Here is a 27,281-nt window from a genome sequence, read left to right on the forward strand (position 1 = left end):
CAGCCTGGCCAGTCAAGAGATCCTCTTCTCTTCTGCCGGTTGTCAGCCAGGCCTGAGGTTGGCACCGCCTAGCAAGGTTGGCAGCGGGAGCCCGGGCACCATCTGCTGCTGGCGGGGGAAGGGCAGAGTCTCAGCTGGGCTGGGGAAGAGGAGGGCCCGGGACGGGAGCGCCCCCCTTCCTTCCAGAAGGCTGAGGTGTGTTGGGGGTAGGGAAGCACACGAGAAGACTCGCCTCAGAACCTGGTTCGGTTTTCTGTTCCCTTTGCCCTTGACTGTCCCGGACGCCTTGGGGCGGCGGCGGGGTCATAAAGGGAAGCTCAGGCAGCCCCCTCGAATCACGCTTGGGCTGGAATAGCAGATCGCAGGCCCCCCTCCACCACCGCACACAAATCAAACCTTTGCCCCCATCCCTCCTCAGGATCCACCTACCACCAAAGCGGGGGGCAGGGACGGATAGGGCTTGGGTCGCAACTCTTCATCAAGCGATCAAAGGGACTCACAACCAGAGCCCCCCAAGATCCTCGAGAGCGCCCCACACACATAATGCTGAAGCAAAACCAATTTACTGGCTCATTGGGCGGCAGTGCTGGTGTAGGGGTACCGAGAAGCAGAGAGAGCTGCTGTTCTCTCCCCCTACACTCGGGGGGCACCCTCCTCCCCCGCCTCCCGGAGCCGGCAGCTGTCCCTAATTAGAGCGGCGGTTTAATTGGATTTATCAGCAGTTAATAGGAAATTAAGCAAAGGGCCCGAGAGAGGGAGGGCGGGAGGAGCGGGGAGGCTGACTGTGCCGAGTTCGAAGGACGGGTGCTGGGGTGTCAGGGGTGGGGACGCAAGGCCCAGTTATAGCAATTGAGCCTCTTGGTCACACCCTCCCCCCACTACTTGCCCCGCCCGTGGACCCTGGGGAAGAGAGCAGGTCTCAGGAGAGGGAGGCAGGAGGGACAGCGACCCTGTGTGAGCCCCCAACGCCCCCCACCCCTGCCAGCAGCCACCTGGGTGATGGATGATGCTGCTTCACGCTGCAAAGGTCATAAGTCTGGGCCAAGGAGCTGACTGAATTGAAAACAGACTGAAGGAGGGGCCGGGTTACTAGGGTCCAGAACACAACCCACGTCCTACCCCTCCCCAGTGCCCACCCGGCTCTTAGCAAAGAAAGTGCCCCTTGAAGTCCGAGGATTGAGCAGCACCAGGGATGAGCCTGCCTCCTGGCTGTGTTGGGGATGTTCTGGGAGTCTCCCTATGCAGTTGCTAATATCCCTTTATGGCTTTCCCACCTCTCCCCCAGCTACCCGGGTTGAGGCTGGCAGGGTCGGCTGTGGCCAGAGAGGCCTAAGGTCTACACCACTGGCCCTGGGGGCCAAGAAAGGAAGTTTGTAGGCAGTCAAGCACGGGCACAGGGTCCACAGCCCCAGGAATCTCCTATCATCAGAACCTCATTATATGGCTAGACTAACAAGGCCTGCTTCAAGGATCCCAGTGACCTCTCTGCCACACTTCTCCACCGCAGGGCACAGGCAGCAGCTCTGGCATGTGTGGGTGTGAAACTGTGAGTGTGTGGGGGGAAGGGGGAAGGGGGTTTCTCTGTGCCCCTGCTGATTATGGGTGTCTGTGTCCCTGCTCTGTAGTGTGTGTGTATGTGTGTGTCTGTGCCCTGAATGTGTGTCTATCAGAGTCCCAGGTGTTGTGTGTGTGTATATGTGTGGACCCCTGGTATGTATGCCCCTGGTGTGTGCCTGTGCCGCTGAGTATGTGTCTTGTCCCCGATCTGCCCCACCCCTAACCTCTTAAGATTTTTGGCTGTCTCAGCCCCTGGGTGTCAGATGTACATATGTGCTTTGACGGGTCTACGTGTCTGTGCATTCTTCACTCCTGCGTGTGCCCCGCGTGTGGGCATTTACGTGCGCTTCTACCTGCAGGACCGTGTATGTGTGAGAACCAGGAAAAGCTTCTGGTGAGTGTGTGTTGTTCGGGCGTCTCTGCCTGCAGGTGTGTGTGCCTCAGTGACAGTGCGTGGGCGTGTGCCTGGGTGTGAGCCGCGCGGCGGCGTATATTCGAATGACAGTGTGACGCACGCACGCTCGTATATGTGTGTGTGTGTGCGCGCGCGCGCGTGTGCGCTCGCCAGGGTGAGTCTCCCGCCCCCGCCCCTTCCTCTCCCCATTTCTATTCCTCTCTCCTCTCCGGGCGGGCTTGGCTCCGCCGTCCGCATCATCTCCATCCATTATTGAAGAAAGAGCCGCGTCCGCTCCAATCACATCAACACCCCCCGCCCCCCTCAGTTCCGCTCGCCCCGCGGCCCCTCCGGGTGCTGGGGAGTGGGGGAGCCGCAGCGCGGCGGGTGCGCCGGGCAGTAGCGGACTCATGACCCTATGCCCCGAGCTGGGCCAGGCACCGGGACGCCGGGGTCCCGGGCGGAGAGCGCTTTGCATAAACAGATGGCGCAGGCGTCTTTGTCTCGCTGGTTCGCTCGCTGCGCGGCTCCCGGCTCCGCGGCTGTCTGGCTGATGCAATCATGATCATCTCAGAGCCTCGGGACCCGGCGTCCTTAATAGCGGCAGAGGGGGTCAGGGGCCCCGGGGCTCCCGAGCAGATGCTGGGCACTGTGTCTTCCCACCCTGGCGCCCCCTCCACGCCCCACTGCTGCAGAGGGAAGACGGAGCCCGCGCCAAGGTGACGGGCGTGTGGAGGTGACCGGGAAGGGGACCCTGGGCAGTGCCCCGAGGTGTCCCCAGGCTGTCCCGTTGGACTGCTGCAGACCCCCAGGGGCAGCAAGGCAGAGAATAGGAATAGAACCGGGGAATGGGAGGGGGGAGAAAGACAGTGACAGAGAGAGAGGCATTTGTAAAGAGGCACAGCGAGGTAGAGCAATGTAGAGGGAAGGAGAGACGAACGGAGGGAGACACAGAGAAACAGATGCAGGGGAACACAGCCAGGTAAAGAGAGCTGCAGAGGGAGAGACAGAATGAGAAGGAACAGAGAGACAGTGATAGGGTCTGAAGCAGACGCAGAAAAAATGGGCAGCCAGAGACTGGGGCAGGTAGGGTCAGAGGGCAGAGAGCAGTCTCGGGGCGGAGGGGGAGCCCCGGGCATCTAGGGCAGCCCAGCCTGTCGAGAGAAACTGGCCTGAACCTGGGGTGCCCACAGCTGGCGAAGTGGGAGCTTCCGCGTCCCCTCTCCTTCCCTTCACTCGGCCCCACCTCACAACAGAAGAGTGGAAGTTGAGGGACCCACTGCCTTGGGTGGCAGGAACGGCTGGCCTGCTGGCCGGACCGACACTCCTGGCACTAATTTACCTGCTCAAAAGCCGCGGGGCACAGGGCCAGCGCGGCCCGATAGGGGGCGCCTGGGGCAACGTCCCCTAAGAGCTTGAGAGCAGCTCCGCCTCCAGGGGGCGCCCGCACCCACGGCCCCGCTGCCAACTTGTTCCGTGGAGTCCAGCTGCTTTTGATGTTCGGCTCCACCAGAGCGCGGATTAGTGTCCTGTACGGGTTAGGGTTCAGAGTCAGATCCCAGCGGGAAACCAGCCCGCCCCTGGCCACGCCTACTCCGCAGCTAATGACCTCTGTCGGCTCGGTCAGCGTGGCCTGAGTCCTTCTGGTGGGAAAATGCGGGGAGGTGGGAAGAAATGGGATGTGGAACCCAAGGAGTTCTGTGTCTCAGCTTGGCCCCAGAGACCACGATCCAGAGATGGGCAGGACCTTAGAAATAGGGTCACCGACAAGGGGTGAGAGACAAGTACCAGAAGCAGGTGAAGGGGCAAGGAGCCCCAGAGAGGCAAGAGCGAAAGCAGTAATGTAATAAGGAACTCCGGCGGAGGCCCAAGGCAGGAGGATCAACGGCGGCTCCAAGGAAAGAAGCGGGTCAGAGGGTCCGGAATGCGCTAGGCCCGGGTCACTGGAACTCACAAGAAAGGGCACCGGAAGGAAGGAGAGGGCCCAAGAAGCAAAGGGGCGCGGTACAGGGGCCAGACATCCCAATCGGCATCCTGGCGCCCCAGCTGTGCCACAAGAGCCAGATGTGCAGCCCAGCTGTGCGGCCCTCGACCTCGAGCTCCAGGAGTGATTTTTAGTCCCAGAGGCTGGAGGGCTAAGGGGCACAGGTGACAGGACACCTCAGCCTCTGACCCAGCCCTGGAGGTGCGGGTGCTCAGGGAGGGCCGGGCTCTGCGCTGCTCCAGGCTCTGACATCCCGTCAGTCGCCCTCCCCCGTCCCCCCACACACGTAAGCACTGAGTCTCTGTCTCTTTGTTCTCGCCGTGTCTCTGACACTTTATCTCATTATCCGCCGGAGGGAGGCGGAGAGCTCGGGACCCCGCAGCCTAATTACAGCCGCGCTTGTCAGCGCAGGAGGCTGGGGACGTATCAGCTCGGGGCGAAAGCAGGAGGGCCCCCAGAAAGGGACTTCTCCCTCTCGGTGCTCTGAGGGGCACAGCGGTGGGTGCACAGCTCGCCCCTGCCTGGGCACCACGGGGCTCTGGAGGGGAGAAGTGAGAGAGCTCTGTAGGATGGGCTGCCAGGGCAGCAGTGGGGGAGGCACGGAGGATGGAGGTTAGTGTGGAGGGGGGAGAGGTGGTTAGGTCTCAGCTCCTGGGTCCCTAGGACCCCAGTTCCCCAAAGACGGTGGCAGTGAGCTTTCCCACCCTGACAACCTAGCATACACGCGAGTTCATACACCCCAGTTGGTCGCGTAAAGGGAGGCAATCGCTCTACGACGCTTCTGTCTCTGTCTTTTTCTCTTTTCTCCTTCAACATCTTTTCTATCTTTCCTCGACTGTTTCCTTTACTCCATTCTCTTTCTCTCCATCACAGCCAGAGACAGAACGTGGCCTCCTTGGATGGCTACACCAGGTAGGCAGGGGAAGGAAGTCTCTCAAGCCCCCAAACTTAACCAACTGACTTATTCTATTCTGAGCCAGGTGTAAGATAATGCCCGGCTTCCCTGGCCTCCAAACACTGTTCCAGGCTAACCACAACACAACTTGGAGAAACCAACTTGAAGAAACCACCCAGGACTAGAGTGGCTGGGGCAGCTTTAGTGCTGTTGGTCTACCTGTCCTCCTCCTCTTCCCACTATACTGTGGAGGGAGACAGAACCAGGGCCCCCAAGACCTGCCAGCTCCTGGGTGGCTCTAGGGGTGTCAGGGAAGCATTACAGATGCCCTCATTCTTTCCTGGCCCCTCCTGGTCCCACCTGTGAACACTCCCACCTGCACTTTGCTGGAGGTCTGTCTGCCTGTCCCATGGTGAGTCCCTCCTCCCACTTCTGGATCCCCCTCAATCAGTCTCTGAGTCAGAGTCTGAGAGGCCTCTCCCTTCGACCAGCGCAAAGCCCAAAGCATGATGATATCCCATGGGCGAGGGTCTGACCCCTTGGAGTGGAGAGTGGATGAGGAGAAATGCCCCTGTTCCCCAACAATTCTCTTCCCAGCCGAGCCTGGAACTGCTGTAGGGAGAGAGATTGGGGGCGGGGTGAGTCTGATGAAGCGGCCGGGCTGGGCCAGGCTGGGCTGGGCTGACCCCTCCCCAGAGAGGGGCGGGACCCCAGGAGGAGGAAGGGAGCAGGGACGCTGGAGAGGACCAGACACTGGAGAGGCGATATGGCAGGAACCAGCCTCGGAGCCCGCTTCTACCGGCAGATCAAGAGACATCCCGGGGTGAGTTTGGTCCCAGGAGCCATGATTCTACCTTCTAACTCTCTAGCTGCCCTGGCAACCCCCAAATCTCCCAGTACCCTGCCTCTTGCCTAGTTCCCCCAAAGCTCCTAATATTTCTTCAGGGTGCCCTCAATCCATCCCTGCAATATGCCCTCCGTGTCCCTTGAATCCACCTCAGACAGACTCGCAATAGGTTGAGGAAGACTAAGGCAAAAATGTGGTGTGGGAGGCTGCCGGTCCTCCCTCGAGGAAGGGAGGGGGCGCCAGACCCGGGGTGGAGGAGCGGGCGGGCCGAGCAGAAAAGCTTGTAAAGGGCGATTGGGAGGGGGCTGCCCCTGAAAGTTCCCTCTGTCTTCCCGCAGCTCATCCCGATGATCGGCTTCATTGGCCTGGGCATGGGCAGCGCTATGCTCTACTTGCTGCGACTCGCCCTGCGCAGCCCCGACGTCTGGTAAAGGCCGGGCTTGGGACGCAGGAAGGGGTCCTGGGTGGGGCAAGATGAGACAGGGACGCACAGGCCTCCCAGGAATGGTGGGAATGAGTGGTCCTCGCGGGAATCCCCAGGCAGGTGGCATCGCGGGGATGGAGCCCGCTCCTGACCTGCGAGGCTCCCCGCCTTCGCTCGGGCCCACCAGACAGCTCACTCCTCAGGGGCTGGCAACTCGGCCCGCTTTGGGCTGCGGAACTAGCACCGCTCCCGGCCGCGTTGCCATGGTGACGCCTCTCTGCTGGCCGCCGGTGGCCTTCTGGTACCTCTATCTCGCCGCCCAAGCGCTGGGGGTGTAGCCGGGTGAGCTGCTGCGGGTGCCTTTGGGGCCGGGGCGGCGCGGAGACCGCAAGCCCCGCCAGAGGCGGCGGCAGCGTAGGGTCCTCCAGCACGCAGAAGCACCCACGGCGTTGTCTGAATTCGAGGCACGTCACTACAACCCCAGCGCCTCGGGATTTCTGCCTGATTCCCACCGCTCTGCTCTATGGGGCTAACTTGGGGTGGCAAGGAGCAGGCGGGAGTCCCTGGGCCGGGTTGTCACGTCTATCACCTGGCCCCAGGCTGACAATGCTGACAGCCTTCTTGTCTCACTTGTCAGCACCCGCTAACGTGCCCCCTCCCCTCTCAGTCTCTGGGAAATGCCCCCCACCTCCGCGGAAGAGGGGGCGTGCTGGGGTGGGGGCGCAGACCCTGCTGGTCCCCTGAAGCTCCAGAGTCCTAGCTCCCAGAGAGGAAACCCTAACCCTCCCCCTCCCCCTCCCCCTCCCCTCCCTCTCCCTCCCTCCCTCTCCACAGCTGGGACCGAAAGAACAACCCGGAGCCCTGGAACCGCCTGAGCCCCAATGACCAATACAAGGTAACTCCCAGTGGCTTCAGGGTTGCACCTCGATCCGCTCATCTCTTGATCCCAGCTGGCACCTCCCACCCCAGCAAAGGGAGGCCTGGGGCACTCGGTGCAATCCCCCTTTCTCTCCTGTAGTTCCTTGCAGTTTCCACTGACTATAAGAAACTGAAGAAAGACCGGCCAGACTTCTAAGCCTGGTTGCAGAGCACGTCGATGTAAACCACCACCAGCCAGCCTACTCATTTCTTCCACTCTCCACCATCAACCCCAGGGCACCACTCTAGCCACCCCGTCCAGCTCCTGCTTACACAGGCCAGTTCCCACGAGGAGGCAGGCAGCTCCACCCCCACCCTCTTCCTTTGCTCCCAGCAGCGGAAGCACCTCTGACCCTCAGCTTCAGTCCCACGAGGGGAGGGGGGAGGGGGAGGGGGAGTTAAGGTGGGCAGGCAGTAGCCTGGGCAACCCAAAAGGCCATGCCAGTCCCCCTGCCCCGCGGGCCTCACAGGGCGTGGTGCACACTACGTGTGGAGCGTGGCCTACGTGAGAGCCAAGACCAAGCAGAGGCCTGAGTGCCAAGTGACGTGGCGGGCCCCACGTTAGCCCAGGCTCTGGGCACCAGCCCAGGGGCGGTGCTTTGGCTCGACTGGGCTCGGCCAGGCTCGTCACTGACAGCCCAGCCAGCTTGGGATGAGGCACCTACACCCAAGGAGGTGAAGCTTGCTCCTCCCAGTGCCCAAGCCCCCTGCTTCCCGTGCCAATGGGCACCCCCTCCCACCTCACACCTGGGCCTCCCCCTGCCTTCCCCACCCCTCCCCTGCTCCTCTCCGTCCCCTGGGATCAAACAGAAGCAGCCGTGGGCAAAATACAATTTCATTTAACAAATTGAATTTGCTGCGCCTGCTAATCACGTCTGGTGTCGGCTCTGATCAGAGGGAGAGGAGACTGCAGCCCCAGGGGTCCTTGTGGTAGTGGTGGGAGGGAAGGGAGGCATGCTGAGGGAGACAAATCACCACCTGGCCCGGGGACCCCTCCCACAGTAACAGAAGCTCAGGGTAGGTCAGCATTTTATTAGATAAAAATGAAAGAAGGGTGCCTACCCACTCCTTCCTCTGGCTCACAAGGGGAACTCCCCCCTCCCCAAGAGAGGGCAGGGAGTCTATAACACTGAGATAATGAGAGAGGTTAGGGCAGAAAGCCCCAAGCCTCTTCCTTCTAAGTCTTGTTACAAGAAGAAACCTCCTCAGCTACAAATCCTGGGAAGGGGAACTATACCCGCCTTTTCCCCTAAGTGGGCGGCCTTCCCCTCCTCCAGCAAAAAATTGGAAGATAGGCAGTTACCCCCACCCCTAATTTGTCCAGGTGGGGGAAGAGGAATAAACGTCAGTCTGTGCGCTTCATTTCTTAGGTGCCTTCAGTGCTCATCAAAACCAGGCATGGGGAAGGCCTTGGCAAACTGCTCCACCCGTTGCCTGAGGTCAGCCAGCCGATGACTTGTTTCTGGGTCTTTGAGCAGGAAGGATTTGAAATCCTGGAGTCTGGCTAGAGATGGGGGAGAAAAAAAAAGTGGTCAGAGCTCTGGGGAAGGCCATCCGATCAGTTGAAGGAGGGGGGAGACAGTGAATGTAAAAACTGGGTGGGGGCAGGGGAGGTCTTGCCCACTCACCAGTCTTGCTCTTCACCTCCAAGCCGATGTTGACGCCTTCATCTATAAAGCCCACAACTTTCCGGAAGTCATCCTCACGGAACTGTCGAGAAGTCAAGGCTGGGGCCCCTGGGAGAGAGGCAGGAGAGGATTAGCATGGCCAAAGCCCACCTGGCAGCCACCCTTCCCTCCTGGAACCCAGGTCTCACCCAGCCGCAGGCCCCCAGGTGTGATGGCACTTCGATCTCCAGGACAGGTGTTCTTGTTGGCCGTGATGGATACGAGTTCCAACACCCGTTCAGCTCGAGCTCCATCCAGGCCCTTGGGCCGCAGGTCTACCAGCACTAGGTGGTTGTCAGTGCCACCTGAGGGGGGACAGTAAGCAGGAAGTACTGAGTCCTGGGCCTCTGCCTGAGGGTACAGAGGCTTTCACCTACCCCCTGGCTCACCAGACACCAGCGAGTAGCCTCGCTCTAGCAGGGCATCAGCCATGGCCCGAGCATTCTTCAGAACCTGCAGGGAGTACTCCCGGAACATGGGGGTGCAGGCCTGGAGATGAGACAGCAGCACTGCCACCTTAAGCCCTGCCCCTTCTGCCCCTCCACCCCCAGCATAGTGTGACCCCATCCCAACCCCCTCCCATCCTGGCACCTCCCTTCCACCAGCTCCAACTTCAGTTGGCAAGTTGCAGGGTCTGAACCTGTAGGCCATGCCCCACCCACCCCACAAGAGTAGGCTCCCCAACCTGCTTTAGGGCTACAGCCACCGCAGCAATGGCATGGTTGTGGGGGCCCCCCTGCAGGGACGGGAACACAGCAAAGTTGATTCGGTCCTCAAACGTGTAAGGGATCTCCCGGCCCGTCTTGGGGTCCACAGCCCGCACCCCCTTCCGGTAGAAGATGAGTCCTGACCTGTGCAGGAGGTAGGCGGTCAGAAGCTAAGCCGAAAAGAAAGGGCAAGGGGGTGGGGAGAACAGAGGAAGCTGGCTGGCCCAGCCCCGCAGGCTCTCAGAGTCCAGCACAGTTGTGCTCAGTGTGCTAGACTCCAGGGGCTGAGGGGAGCAGCCCTCACCTCCACCCCCAAACCCCCTGTCGGGGAACTGCCTCCACGGGCAAGAGAAGGAGAACTGTCATAGACAGGGCTTCTGGTGGGAAGGAATTCCTCAGATCCAGCCCAACGACGCCCCGGGAGTGAAGGCAGTGAGAGGCAAGGCCTGACCTGGCCCCTCGAAGGGTCTTGTGAGCGGTGGTGGTGACAACATCCGCATGCTTGAAAGGTGAGGGGATCACCTTGGCAGCCACCAGGCCACTGATGTGGGCCATGTCCGCCAGCAGGTGTGCCTTGACCTCATCACACACCTGGGCAGGTACAGAGACAGGCCTCAGCCTGGGGAGGGCCCAGACAGGCCTGCCCAAGGCTGCCCCTCCTCCAAAATCTCCCCACCAGCCCTTAGGGAGGGGCGGGTACTCCAGCCCTCCACTCACATCTCTCATGCGGGCGTAGTCGATGAGGCGAGCATAGGCACTGGTACCAGCTATGATGAGTCGAGGTCGGAAGAGCCGAGCAGTGAGTGCCAGCTGGTCATAGTCAATGAGGCCGGTTTTGGGCTGGACAGACAGACAAAAAGCTAAAGCCCTACGAAGAAAGCAGGGCAGCTCCTCACAGCTCCCTCCCCACACCCTGGAGCACTCACATTCAGCTTATAGGGCATAGACTCGAAGAAGATGGATGTAGCTGAGACCCGCTTGACATCAGACATGTAGCCGTGGGTGAGACTGGGAGGGGAGGAGAGGAAGTAGGCAGGTTCAGAGTGGAATAACTCTCAGACTTAGCCACTCCCTTCCTGCCCAACCCCAAAGGCCGGGGTCTCTGGAACACTGCTCCTAGCAGGCACCACCCTCATGGCTCTGGGCACCGCTTTCTGGGGTCTTATCTTCCTCATTCACTGGAACTTGCAGGACTGGGAGAGCCCTGTTTCATCCACATGGAACACAGTAGGTGTTCAACAAATTACTCTTCTCCCACGCCCATACTGCCCACAAGCCCATCACCCACCCCATCTATACTCACTGGCCCCCATCGGGCAGGTCCAGCCCCATGATTCGGTCATGAGGCTGCAGAAGGGCTGTGTAGGCAGCCAGGTTGGCTGGGGACCCCGAGTAGGGCTGGACATTGACTCCCCACTGAGCAGGATCCAGGTCAAAGGCCTCCAAGGCCCGGCGCTGACACAGCAGCTCGATTTCATCCACTACCTCTGCTCCTCCATAGTACCTGCAATGGGAGGGGAGTAGATCAGGGCACAGAGAAAGGGTTCCACCATCCCCCTGGACCAGCAGCAAAGGACTGGGAAGGGCACTTCTCTATACACACTGGGAGGGTACACGCAGGTGTCCCCCACTGGGATCACCATCCCTGAGGCTGTCCTCCAGCCTTCTGGTGCCTAGCCCTCACCTCTTGCCAGGATAACCCTCCGAGTACTTGTTGTTCAGACAGGACCCCAAGGCCTCCAGCGCAGCTCGGCTGCAGAAGTTCTGGGGTGGGGGAGGGGGCAATGTCAGAAGGTATTGAGCCCCCTTCCCTGGATCCCACAGCCCCATCCTGCCAGAGCCCCAGGCTGCAGGGAGGAGCCGGGTTCTACAGAAAGCTCTGTTCATTCAGGATTCCGTGCCAGGCCTGGGGCAGGGCCAGAGCAGCATCCTCAGAAACCCAGCTGCTGTGATAGGTGTCTCCAGCAAGGCCACCTGTCCAGTTGAACCTGTGCTTCCAAGCTTCTCTTTCCTCTTGGGATGGAAGAGGGACCAGACTAAACTATAGGAGCCCCAGGAGGCTCTGGAAGCTTTCTAATGCCCCATCCCATAAGCCAGACTGGCCCTGCCTTTGCTTCAGAGGTCAGTAAGAAGAGAGGAAGATGAGGTCCAGCAGGAAGGCCCTGAGTCTGAAAGGGAGAGCTGGAGAAACAGCAGGAAGATGACCTGTTACTTGCAGCACCCACGGTGGCCTAAGCCCTGGCCCCTCTCCCAGGCCCCACCTCTGAAGCAATGAGCTCCAGGCCACGACACTGCCTGTCCTTCTCTCTCCGTAGCAGCTCCCACATCTCAGGGTCACTGTCCGATAGACTCTCCTGGCCTGACCAGCCCTTGGTTGCTTCTCCAGTCTGGGTCTGGGCTGCCTCGCTGTGCTGGCACCGTATGGCCATCCTGACCAGCCGACCACATCTCCGCAGAGGCTGGGGGAGGAAAAGACAGGGTCAAAGAAAAAGTGCCTAGACAAAAACAGTCAACAACCCTCAGCCATGCTTATCAGGCCCTCAGGCTCCATATCCAGCAGCCAGTTGTCTCATTGGTCTGTTCCAGTTCTCACCACTCCCACCTCCACCTTCAAAAGCCAGTTCTAGAGCCAAGGTTGAGATCAATGTCCAGGGGGTGGTTCTGATTCGGTCCATTCACCTCACCTCAGACTCTCCCTCCACCTCTGCCCTTGAACCACTCTGCAAAGCCTCGGGCAAAGTCTGTCCTCTAGAAGCCTATGTCTCTGGAACTCAGGGGCAGTCCCCACCCACAGAAACGCATGGTCTTCCTGCAGAGCCTTCACAAAGTGATACCCCAGTCAGGGTGGGAGGCAACCAAACTGGCAAGAGTTAGGGCAACGAGCTGTACAGGTGGTTTCCAGAGCAACGGAAGTGGCAGGGTAGACCTTCAGCAGCCCCTGGGGAAGAGGTGTGTGTACGGGGTTGGGGGTGGACTGCTGGCAGGGAAGCCAAAACCCACATCTTGTCTTTTGTGCTCCCACTCTTTCCACCTCCTTCCAGCCCACAGAGCCGTGGGACCCCTGATACAAGCAAGGGTGACCAGCTGCATCATTTGCATGGCTCAGAGCTCGCAGGAAAGACTTAGCTCGCCGGTCCAGGCCAGGAACCCCGCTCGCTGGCCAGCACAGGGTCCACAGTTCTCTTCCCTAATGCCACGTCAAATGGGCGGTCACAGGCCTTGGGGCATCTGGTTACCGGAATGGAGAGGGACCCCAATCACCCCGCGTGCACCGGGGGTCTCAGGGACCCCCTAGTTGCCCATTCTCTCTCCCCTCCCGCTCTCCCCTCCGGAGGACCCAGACACGTGCGTTTAAAAGCCAAGAGAACCCCAAGTTTGTGAATAGTTAACTAGGATAGGAGGGGAGCTTACTTCCTACTAGTCACCCAGCCTCCGGAGCCCCATTCTTACCCGAGTCGCCCAGAGCAAAGAGAAGGGCAACATCGCAACCGGAGATGAAGGTCGCAGGAGTTCCAGGCACCAACTCCGTCCGGGGAAAACGAGGGGTTGGAAGAAGACTGATCGGAGAGCGCATGCGCGAAAAGAGCTGCCGGGAAGCCACAGAATTAGGGCGGGGTCTATGCATGCGTAAGGTGGACGCTTTATGGTCTTTTGGGAATTGTAGTTTTTTTCCCCCCTCTTCTTCACTTTCATTTCCCGTCTGTAGCCCCAGGGTCAGAAGCCTTTGCCTGAAAGAAAAGAGATCCAGTGCCGCCCCATCTCCTCGTTGTCCTGAAGCTCTTCAAGGTTTTCTTTCTTTCTTTTTTTTTTTTCCTGTCTGTTGTCCAGACAGCAACAATTTATTGGGTGTCTACTGAGTGAACCTAGCATTATTAGGCTCTCTGGGAAATACAAAGAGTCCTATACAAGCTGAAGAACCCTGTTGCACTGGAGAGCACCCTGGTTTGGAAGAGTGAGAGACCCAAGTTCAAGTTCCAGCTCTGGGACTAACTAGCAAATTAACCTATTTGAGCCGCATTTTCCTCACTTATAAATCAATAATAAAACAACATGTAGGAATTAAATGAGGCTGTATGTAAACATGCTCTTGGATGGATCATCCCCCCCTCATCCTCACAAACCTGCCTCCTCCGTGGCCATCTCCTCTTTCCCTGGGACATCCGGGAGCTGACTGAGGTGCTCCCTCCTTTCCTTGCACTTGCTGAATTTTGTTACCAATTCATTCTTGCTGCTCCAGCAATCACGGAGCTCTCTTTGTATCCTAGGGCTATAGATCCTTGGAGCTGGAAGGGATCTTCCTTGTAGCCTGACTTCATCAGGACTCATCCTTTAGGGGAGGGACTCATCGATCCCTCCAGGAGTAGGTTCCCAAACCTGGACATCAGAATTGGCTGGGAAATGTGATATAAATATATGAGTGGGGAGCCTTTCCTCAGAGGTTCTAATTCAATGGATCTTAAAGAGTGGGCATTTGCCCACTCACGCTGAAACACAACAAAACCTCTCCTTAGTGATTCTAATAAGCAGTGAATTTGAGAACCACTGCCTTACAACATTACAATTCATTCATTCATTCAGCAGACACATTGAGCCCCTTCACCATGCTAGGCATGCCATAGCTGTGGAAATATCAGAATAGATCACTGACCGCCGGTCCATAAAGAGGTGAACAACAAATGCAATTACAGGCAGAGGCACCTTACTCTGCTCCCAGATGTCCATATGTCCTAAGAGCAAGGGGAGGAGGAGAGGATGGCGATGGAGGAGATAGGTTTGTGAGTCAAAGAGGGGGAGGACAATCCATCACAAAGCCTATTCACTTGCAAAGTCTCATTTAATCTCCAGAACAGGCTATTTTATTATTGCTTTACAAGTGAGGAAACTGAGGCCCAGATGGGCTAACTTGCTAATTCCAGCCATTCCCACTTGGTTCTCATATCAGGCCTCAGAAGTCCCCCATTAGTTAGCTCTAACCTCCTTCCCTCCCACTCTAGCCTCAGGTGCTTTCAGCTTTTTCCAGTAATAAGCTTGGTGTTGGGAGTCTGCTGGGTTCCTCTCCTTCTTATAATCTCTGACCCAGAGCCACTTCCCACCTTCCTCTTCCTTTCAGTTGATCCTGTTATCCATCCATCCATCACCTATTTATTTTCCCCATACTGACTTTTCACTCCCAGGTGTGTCTGGGTGAGACTCACCTCCGACTCAGTTTCCCGCTGGAGCCAGTGGGCAATTCCCTGGAGAACACTGCTCTCTTCCGGTTTTACCTTGACCCAGGACTCAAGGCGAAGGAAGGCTGAAGACGAGGTGTCGTTCTGTGCCTCAGCTAGTCTGTACCTCCTCCCTCGCCCCAGTCAGGGGTCCCGAGGGGAGGCGGCGGTGGGGTGGGGGGAGCTGAGCTTGAGACCTGCTAATGAAGCCGCAGCCAATTAACGCCCGGGCCAGGGCTGGGGGCGGATAAAATTAGCAGCTGTGTCGACAGGAGTGAGCTGGAGGCGGGGGGTGGGGAGGGTGGGCAGCTGGCTGAAGGGGCCCTTGTTTGCGTTTGCAGACGGCAAGCAGCAGCGACGCTGCTGGGTTCTCCAAACTCGCGCTCGTCCCTTCCCCCACCCCCTCGTCTCAGGCCTCCCTGCCTCTCTCCCTCCCTCCCACAACCGTCTGCAAACTCAGCGCCCACGGAATTAGGAAGGAAAAGGAAGATCGATGACTCCAGATGCCGAAAACACCGTTTCCCCTCCCCCCGCCCCACCTGCCGCCTCCCGCCAGCCCCGCGGAGCTTAGCAGGTTGTCAGCGCTCTGCCTACGCTGTCCCTACATCTCCATCCCATTCAAGGCCTTATACCTCCTCCCCCAAAGTAGCCCGCTGGTGGTCCGCTGTCAGGTCTAATCCCCATCCTATTTTCGGCAGCTTCACTTCGCCCACCTCTGGGAGGAAAATTCCCACCTCAGGCAGGGCTCCAACCCCAAGGGTCGTCTTCATCTGTATCTGATCTGGTCTTGGATGACCTCCAAGGTGCTAGCTCCGTCAATATTTGCCTCAGTTTCCCCACGAGCCGCCGAGGAAGGAGGCCCTGGCCAGGTCTCTGCCAGACATAAACCCACACCACCACCACCACCCCCTTCCCTACAAAGGTCTCACACAGACGCGTATTGGATTTCACTTTATTTTGTTCCCTTTCGCGTCTGTTTTGGTGTAGGAAAAAAAAAAAAATCACCGAGAGGAAGCAGCCGGAAAGCTGGAGCAGGATGGCAAGGACCGGAGGGAGGCGGGCGGAGGGCAGGGGCCGGGTCGATCGCCTATGCCCAGGAGTTCCGCTTCCGCTACCCTAATTATTGGGGTTTCGGGGAAAGGGGGACAGGCATACGGCAAGCAGAAGGGGATGGAAATAGGCCACGGTTTATAGGCCTTTATGGTCTTTACGTGGGTACAGGGTGGAGGACAAGTGCCTGGGGATAAGAAAGTCAGGGTGGGATGAGGGTGCCAGGCCAGGCGTTATTAAAGCTGCGGGCAAAGGGAGTATCCAGACCAGCGCCAGGGGCGTAAAGAGGACCCAGTGTGGACGCAGGAGACGCTGGGACCGCCTCCCAGCCCCGCCTATTCTGGGGCTGCGCTCTTGCTCCTCCACTTTGGGCTGTCGCCAAGGGGGCTACCCCCAGCCTCGTGGGCACTCCCAATAAGGAAAAGGGGACCCACGCCGACTGATGGTCCCCTGGAGGGCTGTTCCTCTCCGCCCCAGAGTGGAAAGGGTGGACGCGGCCACAGGAGCTGCGGGGGTACGGGGAGAGGTCCCACTTAGGGAGTCCGGGATTTCGCGGGAAGCTCACGGCCCGGGCGAGGGCGGGGTGCGCTATCCAAAGTAGGGGTGCTCGCTCTGGAAGTTATAGTCTGGGCACACCTTCTGCACCAGTTTGTAGTCAAAGCTGAGGAAGGAGACGAAAATGCAGATGACTTTGAAGGGCTTGGCACAGAGCCAGGCGGCCTGGCTCTGCGTATGCTCGGTGAAGCACACCTGCGATGGGTCGTACAGGCACGGGCGGTGCTTGCGAGCGCGGTTCGTCTTCTCATACTCCACGTGGCAGTTGAAAGCGCGTGACTCTTTGGTCCCGGGCACTCCCAGCGCGCCCCCAAGCGGACCCGCCAGCGCGCCCCCGAGGGTGCCCCCTAGCCCCGACCCCGCGGCCGCTAGCCCCAGCGGGGGCCGCAGCCCAGGGAGCACCCCCTCCAGGGCCAGCGTAGACTGCAGAGGGTGGGGGGCGGGCCCCGGCAGCCAGACGCCCCCAAACTCGACACGCTTGGAGGGCGGCACGATGCTGACGCTGAGGTTGCCCAGGCTGGACGAGTTGTGGCGGAAGTACACGCTGAAGGTACCGTTCACATGGTCAACTATCTTACCCGTCACCAGCAGCGAGAACTTGAGAGTGTGCACCCGGAAGTAGAAGTCCCCCCAGCCGAAGATCTTTTTGGCGCGGGCCGCTTTGATAGCCGGCTTTCTCTTGGTGCGCTGCGCGGGAGCCCCCGCCGCCCCAGCCCGGGCCAGTGCCCGGGTGTGGTTAGCCGGCCAGGCCCAGCTCCAGGCACGGGTGGTGCCCAGGCCGTCGGAGGACCTCGGCGGTGCCGGGAGCCGATGGCCAGGGGCTCCCCCTCCGGCCGTGGCCGGGCGCAGCTCCAGGTACTGCGGCCTTCCGGACTCTGGTATCTGGGCACTGACGGCCTGTGGACGAAGAAAGAGGAAAAGAGAGACGCTGGGATTGTCTGGGGCCACCCGCCAGGGCCACGCCGGTCCCTCTCCACAGCCGCTAGGAAACCAAATGGAATCGGGCCTCCCGGAGCAGTTGCTCAGGGAGTGCGTGCGCATTTGAGTGGGCCTGCAGCCCTTTCAAGCTGTGTGGTCTCGCCTCAATTTCTACATCTGTGAAATGACACTGAGAATCCTTGTGTTCTCGGAACTCTGATGAGGGCTGAGAAAGCCAAAAAGGCCAAAGCCAATGTGGGTTTGAATAGGAAGTGGAGCTGTGGACTCGGGCTTGGCTGGGAGTAATGGGCCAGGGAGAAGCTGGACTCCAGCAAAGGGAGGCCATGACCACTGTCAATGTCCAGCATCAAGAAAGAGTGAGACCTCCCAACACTTTTGCCAAGACCAGAGCCCTCACCCGGGCCTCAGCCTCTACTGCCTTGTGTGGAGAAGCAAGGGAAACCAATAGAGCTGCGGAGAGCAGTGGAGTCTGGACGCTGTGGGTTGAGGCTTGGGAGCTACGTGGGCACCCCTCTCTGCCTCCAGCACTCCTGCTGTGGGGGAGGCCGCCTGGTGGTCTCCCTGGGCTGGGAGGGTGCTGGAAGACCACCCCCTGCCTGCCCCCACTCGTCTCCGTGTGTCTCAGGTGGCCACCGATCTGGGAGACAGCACGGGGGAGTACAAGATGGATCCATAGGCGAGAGCTGCCCGGGCAGGCCCGGGCCATCAATTATCTGGGGCGGAGCGGGGGTGTGTGTGTGGGTGTGTGGGGTGGTGACCGGGAGTGAAGGAGACGCGAGCGAGCGAGAGGAAGAAATATGGAGATGCTGCTCCAGTGAGGAGAGGGAGAGGAGCCGTGCATGTCAGAGTGTGTCAGTCAGACTGTGCTAGCTGTGGCCATTCAGTGTGGCCCTTACTGCGTGTGGGTTCGGCTTGGGGGGCAGGGAGTACTGCGTGTGTCAGTCTGGGGTGGTTGTATTTCTGTTGGCCTGAGAGGGTTGTACGTATGTGTCTGCCTGCCTGGAGTGATGATTCTGTGTGTGTGTGTGTGGGTGTGTGTGTATCTGTATGCCCCTGTGTATCAGTCTGAGGAGGCTGTGTCATGTGTGTCTGCCTGCTTGTGGCGGCTGAACGTCTGTTGTATCAGTCTGTGATGGCTAGGTATAGGTGTCCAGGTTGCATGTGTGCTTGGGTTGGCTGTCTGTCTGTCTGTGTGTGTTGATCTGAGTGAGGCTGTGTTTCAGTTTGTGGTAGTTGCATCTGTGTGGCTGGTGTAGTTGTATGCCTGGACTGGCTGTATATCTAAGGGTGGCTGTGTGTGATTCACTGAGGGTGTCACTTTCCCTGTGTGAGCTCCTATCATCCCCTGTCCATGTGTCAAGCTCTTTCTCAAGGGTGTGTGTCAGTGTATCCACAATGATATAACAACTGTGGTCTCATTATGTTCCCCTGGGGGGTGCATAAGTGTGAGTTGTATATGAATGGTCTGGGGAGGGGGGGGTCCCACACTGGCCTGCAGGATGAGCTTTGGGTAGGTAAAGAGGCCGGGCAGCATGGGTGTCCCCCTCTGTTTGCATACACCATGTGTCCACAGGGGACAGGAATGGCAGAGTCAAGCTGCTGGGCTAGACTCTCCACCGCCTGGTCCCCATTCCCACAGCTCTGCGATCCTGGGTTATTAATGCCGCCGCCACCCGCTCGTCATACATATTTATCGCCCCCCTCATTCCTCCTCCCGTCCATCTCTCCTCCCAGCTCAGGTGAGGGGGACGGGAGCGTCAAGAGTGATTGACTCAGACTGACAAGCTCGAGCTGGCAACTAACACCAGGAGGGTGGGCCTGAGAGGGGCTGAGGGGAAGGGGTCCAGGGCCACGGGGGAGGGGGAAAGGGCCTTCCAGGAGGAGGGAGCAAGGCCCCAGGAGGTGGGCTTAGAGAGAGCAGGGCCTGAGCCCCGGAGGAGGGAGCGTGTGAAGCTTCCAGGGGAAGTCGAAGAATGGTTGGGGGCGAGTCATTTGAACTCTGACACCTAATCTCCTCACCCCTCTGGGCCCAATCACTAGCTCTTTCCAGGGCATCCATCGGTCCCCAAGCCTGCCATTATGACCCCGAATGCCTCTGAGCTATCCCCTCCCAGCACACCCCAGCAGCACCAGACATCCTGCACCCAGTGCAGGACCTGTCAACTGCTTCAGTCCAGCGACTCCTCCCAGGCAGGGGCTGGGAGAGGCAAGTAGGTTTGGCTGGGCTGTGAGGGGTGCCAGGTGTCCCCCCACTGTGATCCCAGACAAATTGCTGCCTGCACTTCTCTGATCCTGGCAAATCCCTGGGCTTTGGGCGCCCGCGCCCCCCACCCGCTGCTGCAGACAGCCAAGATAAAAGGGAAGAGTTGCGGGGCTGGGGCGGTGGGCGGCCGAAGCCACCCTGTGTGGAGAGCTCAGTCAGGGAGGGGCGAGAGTCTTCGAGGAAACGAGCCGAGAAATGGGAACATGGAATCAAATCAAATCAAATCCTCCCTCTGGCTTCCTTGCCCGCACGCTCGCTCTCCCTCTCTTGCTCTCCCTCTCCCTCTCACTGTTTTTCCATCTCTCTCTCTCTCCCTCTCTCAGTCTCTTTTTGTCTCTGTCTCTTCCTCACTCTGTCTCTAATTTTCTCCTTCTGTGATTCTGTTTTTCTCTCTGTTTCTGTCTGTCTAACTGTGGTTCTTTCCCTCTATCCTTCAGATTGTCTGTCTCCAACCGTGGGTGGGGATGGGAGGGAGGGGAAAGCAAGGTGATAAGGGAGTCCCTCTTTGCCTAGAATCCATGGTGCTCTCCCTCCCCCTCTACGAATGAGAGTGGGAGCAGGGTGTTGTCTGAGGAAGGGTCCCCCTCACTTCAGAGCTGGTTTAATTAAGATAATTGGGCGCAGTGACATTTGCGGAGGGGAGAAGCTAGTCCGGTTGTCGGTTTAGAGGGGCAGGAGGGAGTGGGAGGGTGAGGATGGGGGTGTGCTTCACCAGACGCCTCCCGGCCCTGGCGGGGCGGGAGCCGAGCCAGGAGTGCTTTGCCCCCAAGGCAGCAAGCCCACGCATTGGAGAGGAGTTGAGGCTGCCTTTTGCTGCTGAACAAACTCCACTGGGGTGGGGGGGCTCTTTTGGGACGGGACCGCTGGGAATGCGGGAGGATCAGGCTGTCGGCCCCCCAGCCGCATTGCAGGGCACACCTCCTCCAGGCCTCCAGGCCTCCAGACCTGTCGGTGGCTTCTCTCCTGCTGTGTGGGTCAGGCGGGGTGGCTCAGGATTCTGACTGGGGGAGGGGATGGCACCCTGTGGTTGGGGAGGAGGAGTGCTCCAGGCCTGGGTTGGGGAAGGAGAGGGAATAGCGTACTGAACCCTTGCACCTAGAAAGAGGTGCGGGCACCGCAGTCAGGGCCGGTGAAATAGCCAGGGTCTGGCTGGGAACCAGGGATAGAGATGGGGGTGAGGACAGAAGCGGGGTGGACTGGACAGGCTGGGGTGAAGACTGGGACAGAGATGGAGGGGGACTGGGCAGATAAGGATGGAACAAGGACAGGCATTGGAACAGGGATGAAGAGGAGATCAGAAGCGGTGGACGGGCATTGGGCAGAGACTAGGATGCAGATGGGATAGGGGCCAGGAGAATGAAGGTGGGGGAACAGAACAAGGTGGGAACTAAAATGGGGATGGAGGAAGACAGGGATGGTGGATGAGGGATGGGCATTGGGGAAGAATGAGAGTGGGATAGGGACTGGGAGATGGGGATGGGGACCAGATGGGGGTGGGAAGAGAAATGGGGGATGGGAAATGGTTATTGGGCAGAAACAGGGATACTAAGGGATGCAGAGACCCAGGGGATGGGGTTGGGGATGGGGAATGTGAATGGGGACTAGAATGAGAAATGGGGGACAAGGAAGGAGATAAGAGACAGGGACAGGGAGACAGGAGCTGAGGACAGGTATGGGAGACAAGTCAGAGGAAAAGGCAGAAGACCGGCAGGATCAGGCTATGGGAGGGGGCCAGGCAGGTGGAGGCGAAGATACCTCCTTCCAGACCCTACTATAGCTATAGCGTGAGGGGGCGGGGATCGCCGGTGGGGCGGGCTCTGCCCTTGGGCAGGGCGCCCCCTCCCCCTCAGCCCCGCCTGCCCGCCTGCTCGTGGCCTGCAGCGCAAGGCTCACCGTTATCTGAATTTTGATTTTATTTTATTTTATTTTATTTCCCTGCTTCCCAGAGCCGGCGCAGTCCCCCCGGGAACAGCCGCCCCCCGCCCCCCGCCCTGCGTCTCACTTTATTATTGCAATAAATGTGCCTATAAAGGCGCGGGCTCCGGGGCGCGGTGTGGGGGGAGTGGGAGCCGCGGAGCTGGGATGTAATTTCCCGAAGCCGGAGCCGGAGGGGGAGTGGGCGGGGTGGAGGTGGAGGAGGGGTAGGCGAGGGAGAGGGGGAGACTCGCCAATTTCCAGCGCTCAAGGCAGCGCTCCCTGCTCCCCATCCCCGCCCCGCAGCTCGTTCCCACCCCAAGCCCCGCGACTCCCCACTGCGCCCAGCCACACTTGAGCCCTGGGACCCCACCCCCATGACCGACCCTGCCCTCTCTCTGTTACCCTGTCCCCTGTCCTGGCCCCCGCCCATGTGGAGTTCCAGGGCTCGGTCCAAAGTTCCGCATCTCCTCGACGATGACTTCATCTCTGACCCCCCGGATGCCCCCTCCACTTACCTGGTCTCTCTGAACGTTTATCTCGCCCCTTCCCAAAGACCCTGTCTCTGACCCCAGTGACCCTTCTTTACCTTGTTTCTGTCCCCCAAGTACCTCACCTCTTCCCCAGCCACCCTGTCCTGGACCTCCAGCTCCTCCCCCACCCCAAATCTAAGACCGTTTAAATTCTTTTTTCCGCGGGTGCCCCTCCCATACTCGCAGGCCCTGGCCCAAGGGAGCTATCACAGCGCCCACCTCGCCTGTGTCCCTGGCCCAGCTGCGGCCCCTGATTACCCCCAAATCCCTGCGGACAGCTCTGGGCCCTGGCCCAGGCTGCACGTGCCTAAGTGGCCCAGCCAGAGATTAGCTGGGGGGCTAGAGGGGAATAGGGAGGCAGGAGGGGGTGGCTAGATGCAGGGCTGGGGCCAGCCGGTGCTGAGAGACTCAATTCAGCCTAATCCTTCCCTGAGGCATGATAGAGCTGGAAGGTCCCCCAGGGCCCCGCCCCTGCCCTCCCCCAGCTAATTAGTAATTAGTGATTAGTGATTAGTGACTATTGATCGCCTGCTGCTTCTCCCAGTAGGCGGCTGCTTTGGCAAGGGGTGGGGAAGACCAGAGACAGAGAGAGGACTCAAAGACAGTGTTAGAAAGATCCTGAAGGAGGCCTGGGCCAGAGCCCCAGGGGCAGTGGAAGCCAGGAGTCACAGGCCCTGAAAGGAGACCGGGAGCCTGGAGCAAGGAGGAAGGAGGGAGAGAGCTCCTGAAGGAGGGGCAAGTGAGCGCGTCATGGGAGAAGGCAGGGTTGTTAATGTTGGACAATTAGGGTTTCCCTGTAAACTGTGCCCCACCAGCCTCTTACCCAGTGTCAACCCAGTGCCAGCTCTGGCGCTGAGATAGCCCTGAGCGCGCACACACACACACACACACACACACACAAGCCACACTCAGATATGTAAACACATCCTGAGGCTCACACTCAAACACACTCAAAATGACAAGAAAGCAGACACACACTCACAAGCCTCGGAGACTCACATACAGACAACACATGCACACCAACACACATATATCCACCAGAGACACACCTCGGGGTAAACACATGAGCACACCCCATACTCACGAGTGCACACAAGCGCACCAGATAGGTACTCAGACACACTCTTTCCTACACACACTCCCTCATGCAGTTATACATATTCACACACCCACGGTCTGTATGTACACGTAAACACAGCTTCTCACATGCACCTAAACTGGACTAAATGGTAGATACACTCTCCCCCACGGACTCCAACACGGAGGCCCACAGCGGCAGCTCTAGCACACTCAGATACATCCCCATCGCTCACATCCTCGCGCTTACTCTCCCTCAAGCCTTCACCAGATGTTTCATTCCCCTTCAGGGGGCAAAGGAAATTAAACCAGATAGGTCCACAGGGGAGTTTATTTGATGGGGAGAGGGGAGAGGAGAGTGGGGAGGAATTAGAAAGGAGGGGCAGGGGAGTACCATCCATCCCCACCACCTCTCCCCCGGGGCCTTCACACCTGGGTGGGTTGTGGGACACAGACCCCCTCCCACAGGGCTCTATGGGCAGAGCTAGGCAGCAGGTCCAAAAGAAGCTCCTGCCAGTGGAAGCAGTTTTTGTGGAGGGGGCTCCTCTGCCCACCTTCCAGCTCCTCAAGGTCACCAGGCGGGTTTGGGAGAATCAGGAGCTCCATCGCCAGCTTCACTAGGGCAGCCCCTGCCCTGCTGGAGCTGCTGAGTGCGATCTGGCTGAGCAGGTGGGGGTCCAGGTGTGTGGGGAGAACTACACCCCTTCCAGATTCTGCAGGGTCTGGGAGTTGGGGTGCAGGGAGTAGGGGTTTGGGGAGCCACCTGTCTGCCCCAAACTGGGTAGGTCACACTTAGGGTAGGAAACAGTAAAGTCAGAGACAGGGGAGCTGATGGAAGAAGATAGGGGTCCTGGGCCTAGGCCCCCATTATGGGACTCACGGCAGGGCACAGATGGCTGCACTGTGAAGCAGGCACACTTGCACTCACCCCTTCAGAGCCAACACCACACGCCACACCAGCAGACACGCACCCTGGACCCCAGCACTAGACACCCAAGCCTGGCTGCCCCAGACACAGGCACGCACACAGGTGCACACGCTGACCCCCGCACTCCACACCAGCACACACAAGCGCGCCGTGTACACAAATCGAAGCCTCCAAGTCGGGAGGGAGGCAGATCAAGTCGGGGCCCCTTTAGCCTCTGTCTTCGCCCTGGAGCCTCAGGGAAGGAGGCAGCCTAGGGAGATGGGGGCGAGGACAGGGCAGGAGGAGAGACTCTTTCCAGACAGCCCTCTCCCCCTACCCGCCGGGCGTCAGAGAGGGGTGTGTCTGTGAGGTTGTGCAGGGGAGATGGTGTCTCCGCGGGAAATGTGATGGGAGACTGTAGCCAAGTTCGTTGGTATCTGTGTGAGTCCGTGTGTGCGCGCGTGTGTTCGAGCTGTGTATCCTCGGAACACAGTGCCCACCTGGCATTGTGACAAGGGCAGAGAAGAGAAATGAGAAGGCGGGGGTGGATGGGCGGAAGGACAGACAGCGAGGAAGGCGAGCGAGGTTGGCGCGGAAAGACGCTAAGGCTGACACCCTGCTGGCTTGTCTGTCTGTCTCGCACTCCCGCTCCGTCTGGCGCACTCGCGGGTCGGGCTTCGTCCCCTCCCCCGCCGCGCCTGGAGCGGGATCCGAGTCAGGCCTCCACCCTGGCACCAGCCTCCCGGACCCTCAGCCAACTTGCGCTGGGAGAGCGCCTATCCTGAATCGGGAATCTGTCTGTCCGCGTCCCCCACGCCGCTCAAAGTTCGGAAGCTCCGAGCGGGAGGCTGGGCGGGCGCACAGAGCCCCTCGCACTCTGGGACCTTTGCGTCCCGGACCCCAGCGCTCGCGCTACCGCAGGGCAGCCCTTACCTTCCTCAAGAGCCACGGGCCAAAGAGCAAGAGAAGCCATTCCGGGAGCAGCCGCATCTTCCCGGGAGGCCGGGCGGGGCGCGCGGGGCGGGTCCCGGGCAAGCGGGAGCCGGGCCTGAGGTCGAGGGCGCGGGGTGGCTGCCGAAGCGGCGGGAGCGGGCAGCGCGGCCCGCGGACTGAGCGGCGAGAGGAGCGGAGAGCGGCGCTGGGGGCGGGGCGCGGGCGGGGGAGAAAGTTGGTCTGACTCGGGCGGGCTGGGGGGCGGGGCTCCGCGGAGCTCCAATCCCGGCCGCGCCCCGCGCGCCCCCTCCCGCCCAGCTGGGGGCACCGAAGGTGACTTTCACCCCGACACGCCCCAGACACGCCCCCGGCCCAGGTGCGAAGTGGAGAGGGCTGAGGGATTCGGGCACCCTGTACCCGAGAGGCCGGGTCTGTGCACCGCTGAGGAATAGGGCCGGGAGTGGGGCTCGAGGCTCCGGGACCTTGTTCCCGAAGCAGGGCACGGTGGAGCAGGGGCCTGGGGAGGCTCAGCGGCCCAGCAAGACCAGGGTCCCTCGGAGCTCCGGGCCCCTTCGATGCTCCGGGCCCTGGAGGATCCCAGGGCAGAAGCAGGGCAGGGGCCGAGGTGAGGGCGGGCTGGGCCCCGGGCGCCTGCCGCCGCGCGGCGCTGACGGGGATGGATGGGCGCCCCGCGGCTCATTCGGCCCGGAGATGAGAATCATTGATCACGGACGGAAACCCCATCACTTCTGTCAATAGGGCTGACAAACGGCGCCCGCCGCCCCCCCACCGCCCCCGCCTTCAAGGCACCTCTGCGGTCTCAGGACCTCTCCGCTAGATCTGCCGTTCACCTTTGCCCCTCGCCCCCCACCGCCGACCCCTCCACACGTCCCAGAGCATCCCCGCGTGTGGGGTTGGGCAGGAACCGCGCCGCCTGTCCGGCCTCTTGGTGCAGTCTCCATCCCTTTTCTCCCAGTGTCCCATCTTTCATCATCAGCTCCTCTAGATCCTTCTCCCCTTCCTCCTCTGTCTCTGTCCTTGTCTCTGTCTCCAGCCTGGCCCTGTCTCTGGCCCTGTCCTCTTGGCTGTTTCTTCATCCCTCCCTCCTCCCACTAGTCTCTCTCTCTCTCCTGCCCAAGGAGTCTTCAGCTGTCAGCTGTTGCTATGCACTGAGGCTGTGGCTGAGGTTGTGGTATGACCGACACCTTGACAGCGAGAGATAGGGACAAGCAAAGACATAGAGAGACAGAGAGACAGACACATACCCGGAGACACCAGCACATGCCCCCAGGCATGCACGCAGGTGCTTCACAGGGGCAGGCCACACTGCAGAGGTGAACATACAGGCAGAGAGAAACACATTCACACAGAGAGCAGCACACACACACAGACAGGTGCACACCTAGAGGCACTGATCCACACAGATGGACACACTTGGTTTACACACACACAGGAGCACACAGAGACAGAGAGACAAATGGACACTTTCACCAAGAGACAAACATACCCAGCCAGGTACTCAGAGCCGACCCCACCTTCCTTGCCTTGGCAGAGAGGCAAACATCCACATATGGAGATGGACACCCACTCAGGTGTACGCCGGCACTGGCAGTCCGAAAGACAAGCCCAGGCACACACAAAGACAGATATAGGGATGTGACAGACACAAAACAAGGATTAGGAATGCTGAGAAGATGAGGCGGACACAGAGACACCCAGAGAGACAGACAGAAGCCAGGAGGTAGGAACCTGGGTGCAGGTGGGGCAGAGAGGGAGGCAGGAAGGGGTAGAAGGCCCAAGGCCAAGAGGCTCCATCCAGAATCCTGAGCCTGTGTGCTAAGCACAGGGGCTGCTGAAATGGTAGTGGGCAGTTGGGGAAGTAGGCACACTCAGGCCCAGGGCACCCAGGACAGAAGCCCATCACTAGAGTCCTGGTTTTCTGGAGTCCTACCCACCCCATCTCTCCTCCTTTTGCTAGTCTCAGGTCACTGCTTTCTGTCTCCAGCTACACACACACACACACACACACACACCCCACTCCCTGTCTCCATCTCTGTGTCTCTGTCTCTCATTCCATCTGTATCAGCCTCTGCCTCTGGTTCTGCCCCTGTCTCTTCTCCATCTCTGTCTTAGGTCTCTGTGCCATCCTTGGCAGGTGGGGAGTTTTTGAGGACTGCCTCCTGGTAGACCCTCTCCTGGCCACCCTGGTGGGCAGAGGGAGGATGCTGACTGGAGGGGTGTGTGTTCCAAGCCGCAGCTGGGGGCCCCTCTCGCTCTGCCCAGGATCTTGAGGCGACAGGCAGAGAATCAGTGGCTCCCCGGGGGCGCCAGATGCGCGGCTGGCAGAAGGAGGGAGTGAGGGGGTGGGGCTGGTGGTGGTGGGTAGTAGGCAGGCGCTGGGGGAGGGAGAGGAGCCGGCTGGAGGAGGGAAGAGGGGGGTGTGGCAGAATAGCCCAAGGGAAGGAAGTGAGAGGCTGGGCTGGGGTCCGCCTGGAGGTGCATAATTAGTG

The 27,281-nt window shown here is 59.7% G+C and overlaps 3 protein-coding genes across 5 annotated transcripts; 1 reads left to right on the forward strand and 2 right to left on the reverse strand.

Moving 5' to 3' along the window:
- Positions 1–4,269: 4,269 nt before the first annotated feature.
- Positions 4,270–7,871, forward strand: NDUFA4L2 (NDUFA4 mitochondrial complex associated like 2). The gene is made up of 4 exons (XM_082422421.1): positions 4,270–5,653; positions 6,016–6,104; positions 6,936–6,996; positions 7,120–7,871. The coding sequence occupies exons 1-4, from the start codon at positions 5,597–5,599 to the stop codon at positions 7,174–7,176; spliced, it is 264 nt and encodes an 87-aa protein (XP_082278547.1). The 5' UTR covers positions 4,270–5,596; the 3' UTR covers positions 7,177–7,871.
- Positions 7,872–8,036: 165 nt separating this feature from the next.
- Positions 8,037–12,972, reverse strand: SHMT2 (serine hydroxymethyltransferase 2). 3 transcript variants are annotated; one of them, XM_082422418.1, is made up of 12 exons: positions 12,844–12,972; positions 11,655–11,852; positions 11,078–11,157; positions 10,697–10,897; positions 10,320–10,401; positions 10,111–10,233; positions 9,845–9,984; positions 9,372–9,537; positions 9,076–9,175; positions 8,836–8,991; positions 8,648–8,755; positions 8,037–8,523 (listed from the first exon to the last, which is right to left on the reverse strand). In XM_082422418.1, the coding sequence occupies exons 1-12, from the start codon at positions 12,874–12,876 to the stop codon at positions 8,396–8,398; spliced, it is 1,515 nt and encodes a 504-aa protein (XP_082278544.1). In that variant the 5' UTR covers positions 12,877–12,972; the 3' UTR covers positions 8,037–8,395. The 3 variants fall into 3 exon arrangements, with proteins under 3 accessions (XP_082278544.1, XP_082278545.1, XP_082278546.1); XM_082422419.1 differs by lacking the exon at positions 12,844–12,972 and adding an exon at positions 12,394–12,600; XM_082422420.1 differs by lacking the exon at positions 11,078–11,157.
- Positions 12,973–15,536: 2,564 nt separating this feature from the next.
- NXPH4 (neurexophilin 4) lies at positions 15,537–24,975 on the reverse strand. The gene is made up of 2 exons (XM_082422489.1): positions 24,772–24,975; positions 15,537–17,102 (listed from the first exon to the last, which is right to left on the reverse strand). The coding sequence occupies exons 1-2, from the start codon at positions 24,826–24,828 to the stop codon at positions 16,239–16,241; spliced, it is 921 nt and encodes a 306-aa protein (XP_082278615.1). The 5' UTR covers positions 24,829–24,975; the 3' UTR covers positions 15,537–16,238.
- Positions 24,976–27,281: the final 2,306 nt, after the last annotated feature.

Source organism: Balaenoptera physalus, assembly GCF_965194825.1.
Source record: "Balaenoptera physalus genome assembly, chromosome: 13".
In the NCBI taxonomy this organism is placed as follows: Eukaryota; Metazoa; Chordata; class Mammalia; order Artiodactyla; family Balaenopteridae; genus Balaenoptera; species Balaenoptera physalus.